General features: G+C 33.9%; 1 protein-coding gene across 1 annotated transcript in view; it reads right to left on the bottom strand.

Annotated features, from left to right (window-relative positions):
- Window positions 1-1,389: 1,389 nt before the first annotated feature.
- The window catches only part of Smp_171710 (putative structural maintenance of chromosomes smc2), a gene marked incomplete at its 5' end in the record, with an annotated part of 36,147 nt that continues 27,087 nt past the window's right edge, over window positions 1,390-10,449 (bottom strand). The window contains 4 exon segments of the mRNA XM_018799987.1: window positions 1,390-1,661; window positions 3,546-3,693; window positions 5,645-5,796; window positions 7,664-7,990. Coding sequence (XP_018653845.1) covers window positions 1,497-1,661; window positions 3,546-3,693; window positions 5,645-5,796; window positions 7,664-7,990 — 792 coding nt within the window. The 3' untranslated portion in view covers window positions 1,390-1,496.

Below are 10,449 nucleotides of genomic sequence, written 5' to 3'. Positions count from 1 at the left end.
ACCTATCTTTCAACCTTCGCTATGAGGAGTACATTAGGCACCGTATCAAAAGCTTTAGCGAACTCGAGGAATATTAGGTTAATCGGTATATTTTGTTCCTAACAGGTCTTCCAAGTTCACCATGCTATGAGGAGCGTGAACTCACAAGACCTGCCTTTCCCATGCCCATATTATTCTTCATGTAGGATGTTCTTTTTATCTATGTATTCTCTCATTTGTTAATTCAACAGTCTTTCCATCACTTTCAACAGTATTGAGAGTAATGCGACTAGTCTGAAATAGTCGGGGTCTTTTCTACCTCTTCACTGAAGATTGCAGAGATAATGCCTCGCTTACATTCTCTTGGCATTTGGTGTAGATCTAGTGAGTGCCTCAACACGTCGCACACTAGTATACTGAAGGTCTCCGCGCACTGTTTCAGTTGTTGTTACATCCTGATTTTCTTGGGCGCAGGTATTTTAGTCTCTGAAATACTAACTGAAGACTTAGCTGAATATCTCCCAGACCCTCAGCTGCCACCAAAATCCAGAGGTACTTCACGCTACCACACTCTTAGTTCGATTGGTCTATGAAGTTAGCATTATACATCTATGACATCTCCAAGCCATTGAAATCTTTGCCACTTAGCCCTTTAATAGTACATATGCCTTGGCTTATAATGTAATTGGTTCGTAACCACAAGGGCTTCAAACCTGAGCACATAATTACTGAGATTTACATCCAGCACGTAACACTAATAGTAGGTTAATAATGATGAACACGGGAAGAATCCATCGAGATGACATGGCCCGGCCAATATAACCTGCTTCTTGTATCAAATATACTAATCACTCCCCAGCTCAAATGTGTTCTTCACATTGCTGATCGTCACGACGAGTCAAAGTAGAGGAACTCCCACACATGAAGGCACGTGTGTCGAACGCCTGAGCGACATCGTCCTAGCGGTTCGAGTTGGTTGATACTGGAAATATGAAACACGATACCTGGTAAAGTCACATATTCTATATACAGAGGTCAAATGACTTAACTGACTCACACCTGTTTAAGCAGTCATCTAGTTGATACAGAACATTTTAAATGATAGGATCTCTCTGGTCAATATTTTACAGGACACCCGACGTCTGTGGAACTGACGTAGATATGCTGTAATTGAGACAGATGCGGAGGCCTGCCCACTCCAGAAAATTGTCAAACCAAGATATGACCTAAACCGTACATAACTGTACACAACCTAAAAGTCTCGTTAGCGGATACAGCATTTAACTCCCTAACGGATTAGAAACAACCCTATCAAACTTGACCGTGCAGTATCACCAAAATTCACAATAAAAGTAAGACTCGAAACTAAGAACGTATAACAACGTATCAGACATAAGTTAAATGACATATATGTTAAATGAAGTGATATTTGAATACAATAAACAGTGTACAGCAAATCATTATCAAAGGATATATAAGTCTTCTTTAAAAAAGAGATAGACAAATACAAATACAATCTATTTAACACGTTTCCGTTGTCTGTCTGTATGAGGCTGTTTATTTTCGTCGCGAACTCGTAGAGGTACATGCCGTGACACGGTTGAGACACCATCAACAAATTTTGTTTTGAATAGTACATTAGCATTGTTGAACATTCCATCCTTAAGTGACACCACGATGAACTAAATCAAAAGGGAGTATAAAAATAAGAGAGCAACTAAACTAAGTAATGTTAAGTTTCTAAATACGAGTTATATAAAAGATGCAACGTATTTACTTAACTACATAAATCTCTGTTATTATGATACGCGTAAGATAATACTAATAATGCTGTGATGAACACATCAAAACAACAATCACTATATTTTTTATTGAGAGATTCTACACACCCTTCATTTAAAACGCTGTGCGGTAAGGCCGATCTACTTGAAATTAACAGGTTGCAAATTAGAACCTCGCTCCATCTACATATATTCGTGCAAATTATCTGCTGAAAAGAAAAGGGTCTATACGTCTGTACCATTTGAGGCAGATTAGCATAATTCAGAAAGAGTCTGAAAACAACCATCGAGGAAACACATTATGCTGCTAGACTGAAAAAGCTAAATTCATGGTTCCATATAACATTAAACGTCATACAAATGACTACGTCACATTCCATAGTATTCACCTTTTCACATGCTTATATGGACACACATACACACAAACAGAGCAATCAAGGGTTATGAAATGTGTGTCCAAACAGTTACAGAGTGAGTTAATGTCAAATACTCCGAGATACATAGGAAGCAGAAAACCAAATTTATTGATAACAAAACATATAAACACGACAAGTCATAGAATCGACCCCAGTACAAGAACAGAATCTTAGACTTATAGAACCACTAGTTACTTGGATATTTAAACGCCTTTCATTAATACCGGAAAATATTTTGCAACCCCGAGACAGCACTGTTAATCATTATGCCAATATACGACCTGGGGTGATGTGACAGTTTTCTATCCTTCCCATAATACATTAATTTTTTCGTGCCTATTTACAACTACTACTTTGTTTTCGTTCGAAATCTTATTCAGTTAACCTATATTAGTTTTTATGAATGCTGTGACAACTATTTATATGACCGGATTGTTCGAAATGTATAGCATAAATACATAACTATTTTCAGATTACTTCCGTCCCGCAATAGCTCTATTAAGAAGAAATAATAATGACCTTTTATTGCAAACGCCTTAACTTGAAACAAAAGCATGTCAACTATTAAACATAATGTGCAATAGTGATCTCTATTCAAAGTTACGTAAAGACCATAATGCATTTATACACTTCCAATCAGCCAAGGAAAAATACTGCACATAATAATGCATATAAGCTAAATGTTCATATTTTTCTAATCCATCATGTGAATATCAAAAAAGAAGTGAATTGCAATTTCCACTGTTAAGAAGAATGGGCTATCCGTCAAATCTATTTGTACATTGTTACTCCTTTCTCCCTTATTCGAATATTTTTGTACATTACATCACACTACTTTTTTAAACAGTAAATAATTTCAAGTTCCATCAATTCAAACATACAATGCACAACACGGCTTGGTTATTGAATGTTACTGCTTAGCGTTTGCATAAACCTGTGTCATTTTGTTTACTTGTCATTTATATGTAATTTTGGTAGTCACTAAAACTTTTTTTTGGTGCATTCATCGAATTTTTGTCACAAAGTAGCAGCTTCCAATTTTTTAGATCTTAATGTCTGTTTCAGATGTTGACAGCTGGCGAATTTGGACGCAGATATGTACTGATGTTGAGATTATTGTACATTTGTAAATAATCATTATAAAACCCTTAGGAAGCATCTCTCTTATGGTTAAACATATCGACGCTTCATGAATATAGGTATGTTAATACTTAGTATATATTTTTGCACCCTTCTTCACATAACTCCTTTGTTTGAATTCTGAATTTAACAAGTCAGTTATTGGGTTAGGAGCTCAGGTATAATCCACAATGAAATCATCTAACAATTATTGAAAACGAAAAAAGAGAAGAGTTTTCAATATGCCTACCTGTGAATGCTTAAAATGATTTTTAATCAACTGACCAATATTTTGTGTATGAGATAAATCGAGCGCTGCATCCACTTCATCTAATATATACAAAGGTGCTGGTTTGAAGAGTAATAAAGCCAGAATAAGCGAAAGGGCAGCTAATGACCTACGGACAAGATAAAATAATAAGAAACAAAATAAACCGTCACAAAAGCAAAGAATGAAAATAAAAGATGTTTGTATATATGTAGAAATTAAGTTAATCACGAGTGAGTAAAAGGACAGGTGGTGCCTGTACATCTTGAAGAAACACTACTTTCCAAAGGTGAAAAATATACCCTAAAATATACACTAATTTTTCCTTTTTTATATTAAATGTAGAAATCTGCATTAATAATGTTGATCCCTGTTGAACTTTGAGTAATTTTTTTACGATTATTTTGAGGAGTATTTAAATATGCATATACATAGATCAACTATGCATTTATATTGTTTTTTGACTGTACTTTGGAAATTATGTGTGCATTATTATTTTGAAGTAAATACACAAATTACAATAAAAGCTATTGAATCTAAAAGAACCTTAAGAGTCAATTCAATCTTCTGAATGACATCTGATTATTACATACTGGTGTTTAAGAACAAGAATAACGTAATTAATTGTCAATATAAAACTGTAGTGTTTGCTACTTAGGTCGACAGATATAAGTAGTATGTAGCAGCAATCAGAAGTGGAATACCGGCTACCAGAAGAAAGAAATCAGAGATCAATCATAATACCAACAGAATTAGGGGGATAATGGAGTATATAAAGGACAACAAAAAGATGTGCAAATGATGTTTTCAATGTATGATTTTCATATTTTACCAAGCCATTATGTAATTTTACATTAAACAATAAATTGATTTCCCCCACCTAAGTTTTCGTTCATTACAAAACGAGTCTAACTTATCAAAAGACAATTTATGATGATTTCGTAACCAGTCTAATTTGTTGATGCTAGAAATGGATGAGATTACTAATCGATAAAATTAATTCTTACGTCTCTCAGTGCTTAACTTTTATAATGCTTTCCTCTTATTATAACCAATTAATCCAAGTATAGTGGGTAACAATAATTGTTCAACAGTAGTTCACCACACAGTTTTTACTTTTAAGAATTCGAACTGAATGCGACTTGCATTAAATAGACTAACCGTCAATTATATTGGTTAATCTTAACTAGTGAAACGCTAGGTAGTAACCTAACCCCAGTTGGAACCCAAATAACTCACCGGAAACACCACCAACCGTAGTACAATGTGACCTACGTTCGAATTATTAAATAGTTGGCTCACCAAGCGGAAAATACTACTAGCTGGGGAGAATTGAAAGACACAAAAATTAAATATACTTCCGGACCCAAAACAACCTCTGTCAAACAACATCAAGTGAAAATATAATTTATAAGATGAAATAAAAAGGCGAAATCACCTTTTTTTATAATTCAATATGCTCTTTGTTCAATATTATTTTTGTTTTCCTATACAGTGTAACATTTATTTCAAGTCAATATTCTCCATACCTACTCACTGTGGACTTTTGTACAGTATGAGTTTTTGCAATAACTCTATGTATTTTCCCTATACATGAACGTATAAACTACAAGAGCTTAAAATAACACTGGTAGACCGCGACATCAAAAAAAAAACTTTACCACACATTCGACTTCAAAAAATGACAAATGATGGTAACAGTAAATTGATCGATAAAAGCATTTCGGAATTCTTCTGATGGAGTTTTGACAAACTGTGAGGAAAAATTCGAATACCTGACACTTCTCGACTTGAAATTTATGCTGATTTCGTCGTTCAGAAAAACAAGGAAGACTTCAGTGAAAGCTCAGAGAACGAAACTCCACTAAAACCATCTACCTGAGCTATAAATCTCCTCACCATCTTAACAACCTATATCATTGGAATCAGTAAAATAAAATTTCTACGAAATATATCATTTCAAAATTTTTTTTGGGAGATTTAACAAAAGACATACACATAATTTAGTGGTAAATAGCTGGAAAACTAAATATTAGTTAATATTCCCCAAAATATCAATGTGACTAAAAATAAATTCATACCTTTGGCCACCACTTAGTTCTCCAAGTGATTCTTTCCAAACATCACCAAATGCAACTTTAATTTCTAATCCATCAAGGACACTCATACCTTCCGGGGGAGATAAACGTGCTTTACTTCCTGGTAATAGAGTTCCAAAAATATTACAGAATTCCTAAATCATGAGAAATAACAAATAGGAATGGCAAACAGTGAAGTGCAGATGTGAACAAGTGATTTAAAGAAACACAAAAGACCATATTTGTGAAATTTACTAACGAATTCATTAAAAAAATCAAACAATTTTACTCCCTACAGCCAGATTGTGGATTGTAATCCCGAGAAATTCAACGGTATTTGAAGTGAGAAAAATGCATAATAAATATATTTGGATTTTGACCTAGAGCGCTAAACGCAGTACGATGTAAGTTGAATCTATAATTCACGGACGACCTTTTAGAGACGCCAGTGACCTTGAGAAAATTCACCTACTTACTGGGGTCAAAAGACGGGTTATAAATTAGTGTGAGTATTAGTAGTAAGAGTTAGAATTGGAAGTTAAGGTTAAGAATAAAGGTAAAAGTTATCGTCACGAACTGACATCAGCTATAATGCTGATGGACTTACTATTCTTAAATTTATTGGTTTGTTTATAAATATATGATCTCACCGATAGTAACCCTCAAGTCGAGGAATAGGACTACAAACGGATGTCCCTAAATATACATGTGTACCAAAATTTGATAAAAGGCAAATATACAAGTCCTACATCTACATTCGTATCAACAACCTTACTTGTTTTCTCTTAGCGAAATTCATTCCTGAATCGAACAATACGTAGTTATCACAAGAGGATTTCTGTCCCTTCATAAAATTTCAAGTTATCAACAGTCAAGATCAGTCCGATAGATTTTGCGTATAACTCTCTTAGTATAATTACTAGCATAGTTCACTTATTTGATTAACCTTGATCACAGTGCTTAAATAATCATGGAGTTAACACATTAAAGGCTTGCCATTTCAAATTAACCAGAAGCTAATCACGACAATCATCTGATGATCCTTCTATATTGAGAATACAAGTAACTTCATAAGTTAAACAACAATCTACCAGCGTTTAATAGCATGACACGTGTAAAATAAACCACTGCTTTAATAAACTCAAATATAATAAATGAGGGATTTGTGTAGTATAGCTGTATTATTTACGTACAATCAGTTTCTATCGTATAATTTCATCCTTCCACTTCATTGTTTAGTAATAAATTAACTAATATCTTATTAGCTGATACTTACATCCATTTGTCCAGCTATATTGAACTGATCATTTTTGCGTTTATCATTGCTGACAGCCGACTTTTATCGAGGTGTTTATCAGTTTGGATATGAGTTACTTTTCATCTAAGCTAAATGTTACTTGATATAGGATCAGTTAATATTTATAAATATTCTTACATCAATATTTCAAGAACTTAGAAGAGTCTTTTTACTTTAATCGAGTTTATATGGATTATTCCGATCAGTCTAAAAATAGTGCGACAAAAATATTAGGAACCATGAGAAGGGAAAGAGTGAAGGAACCAGGGCTATCGAAAATAATACTGAACCATGTTACTCAAAGTCTAACTACTGGTTACCATAATCACACGGACCACACTCATATAGTCTGTACCTGCCTACGTAGCTCAGGCCGACAGTTAGTGTCTTCATGGACTGATAGCATCTCTTTATTTGACCATCCCTATCTTTCCTTTAACCAACTCCGGCACCAGCGTTTATCGAGCGCTGAGGTAGGCAGTTGTTGGATACACATAATACAAGTCTTATCCACATCAGTCGAAAAATATTTTGAATCCATGCCGAAATTTCGTCAAACACCAACCCATCAAGGCTGATAAGTAAAATGGCTGACACACCCAACTTCTTTATAGTCTATTATTAGTTCAAGTAATGACGCAGACTGATTCCGAAGTAATACTTTATACTTAGGGAAAAACCTATAAAATTGAATTGCAATAGCTTAACAAAAAAATTACACTGACCTCATTGACTTTATTATGTGCACTTAATAAGACTTCTTCTTTTCGTTTATCTAAATCGTCAATAACTGTTTGAATTTTATGTTTATCAGCTAAAACAATTTCTTGACGTCTAATCAATTCGGAATATTGTTTTTCAGCATTACCAAGCATATTCATTGCACGCATATTTACAGTTCGACTAAGACGATCACGACGTTCTTTCAGTGAATGAACACGTCGACGTGTTTCAATTGGATCACGTGAAGTAAAACAATATACGCCATTCTCAATACCAAACAGTTGCTTTTCTTCATGAATCCATGGATTTGTTTCTAAGAGTCGCTCCATCTATTAAAACAATATAATGTTCACCACACAAATTACTTCTTAAAATTAATATTTACAGTAATCTTATAGTGTAACTACATAAATACTGATATGATATTAGTTATGTCATAGTTCACATATCAATGACTAAATTTTCCGGATAATAAAGTTTTATTAATAAATAATATTTTGTAATACACAAGCTTTCAAATAGGTCAGTCAGTCATTATAAACGTAGAACCTGGCACAAATGTGCGTTGGAACAAGTTGCCATTACCGTGTCAACGTGACAATATAAAAATAACAAAATGAATAGCCAAACTGATCGAAATAATGTATTGCTAATAATCACGAGTAAAATCGAGGTTATTGAACAGACTTATCTAACCAGATAGAGTGAATAAAGCAATATGACCTAGATCAGTAGTCAATGAAGAATACATGAACTCATGCTAATTTTCTGAGTAATATGACTTTGTTAGGCATACGTATTGGAGGATGTTGATGGCTTTTCATATCTCCTCGCAGACAAATTTCCTTAAATAATTATAGGTATTTTACTTTGAAAAAACGAAATTATTTCTCAATTCAAACACAATTAAATTAATATACTTGTTTAGAGAAAGATGAGAAAAAGAAGCATATGAGACCTCATGTTAAGGTGTTCAGAGAATTACTGAATTTTTAAAAATGTTTTAATAATAACGGGTAATCGCCAGTGCTATTTACTAATTTCATTTTTTTCGCTTGATCTTTGGCAATGTTTGATTGATTACATCTACTCTTCAATTTGTTAATGTTCTACCTGTTTCAGGATTATGCTTTTGTTACTATATATACAGGGTTGTGCTATTTCAAGCCATTCTATTGGAATATAGAATTTTTAGTAGACATCATTTAGTATTAGTAATAGTGATTAATTGTTGAAGTGTCGTATGTTAGCTGCTGTTCTTGAACAAAAAAAAACAGAAACGTTCATATTAGTTAGAATAGTTTAATCGCTGTGCTTAATTTCTAAGTATACAGCAGATCAACCGGAAAAAAAACCCAATATAATAATCGTTTTCTAAAGTCACAACATTGGTATTTTGTTCAATTTGGTGATATTATTATTATATTTATTATCATTTAAAAACATAAACATTGATACAAAGGGGAACCAGATATATAAATATATATGCGCCACACAAGTCACTTGATTTGTGTGTGGGCTATGATACCGCCTGGGGTGCCCAGACCGAAGCAAGTGGTTTCCTTAGGAGGTCACACTGCGATGCTTTGATCTACAGTTCTAATTCACAAGGCAGTGAGGCAACATTGGGAGATGCGTTCCTATGGTAGTCGGTGACTAACAATAGTTCCATACGCCATTTGTTCCTTCAGGATACTGGAGCCCATGTGCACCATTGGTTTGAAATCAGGGTTTTCCAACTCCCATAGATGGATCCTTCAATTCCACCAACCCGGTTAAATCGCCAAACATGTGCTTTTCGTCCTCTCAATTTCGTAGACAACACGCCCACCATGAAAAGGCAGTGAGTAGGGCTTCCCTGGCAGAGGCTGTATACGCGTGGCTATGTGAAAGCATTTGGAAAGGGAGAGCGGACTGTTCCCACCCTCCGCCGTACCAGTGAATTCGGGGGCGATTTGGTGAACTCGTGTAGTTTTTTAAGACGAATTATTTGTTAGTGATGTAAAGTATATAATATATGACTTCTCTTGCGATTATTCATAGTGTTTAGATGTATGATGGATAATAAAAATAATTCGTTAGGACACGATGAGCATGAAATCGATATTTGATTTTACTTACATTACAATAACATTTAAACCTAATTAACTACAGTAAAACTTACCAATCACTAGTAATGTAAAAAGTATGCTCTTCTTCCACTACAACTTGTAAACTGATGTAGTATTGAAGCAATTCGCTTAGGATGGATATATACTGACAGATAATCAAATTCCATCTTAAACATTAATAATAGGAAAACTTAACCCTTTACTTTATGCATATATCAAAAATAAGCTCTAAATATGTTTAGCTAAAACAAAGAATGAATACAACAACTATTGCGTATAACAAATTAAACAGGCTTTAAACACATTCCAAAAACTAAATAAATGAGCTCCGCAGAGGAGTTCCATGAATTATTTATTTATTTAAACACATAAATATCGATACAAAGAGGCACCATATATATATGCGCCACACCAAACAATGAGAATGGGAAGCGAAAAGGGGTAAGGTGTATATATATATATACAAATTTTTTTTTAAAATATAAAGAAAAAAAAGTGATGATGGAGAAAACTGAAATGTACAACCAGAAGATCTCTTTCAGTTAAGAAAATTATGACTGCTCCTTGTAAAAAAAGTAAAAGAAGGTTACAGCAAGATTGCCACTGGCTTGGCTTCTATTCGGAGCCATATATGATAACATCTCTAGCCACTGTGTTGCACCATCTCTCGGACCCCA

This window comes from Schistosoma mansoni, chromosome W (assembly GCF_000237925.1).
Source record: "Schistosoma mansoni strain Puerto Rico chromosome W, complete genome".
Lineage (NCBI taxonomy): Eukaryota > Metazoa > Platyhelminthes > Trematoda > Strigeidida > Schistosomatidae > Schistosoma > Schistosoma mansoni.
Note: the sequence above shows the minus strand (reverse complement) of the source record. Positions and strands in the feature narration are given on the sequence as shown.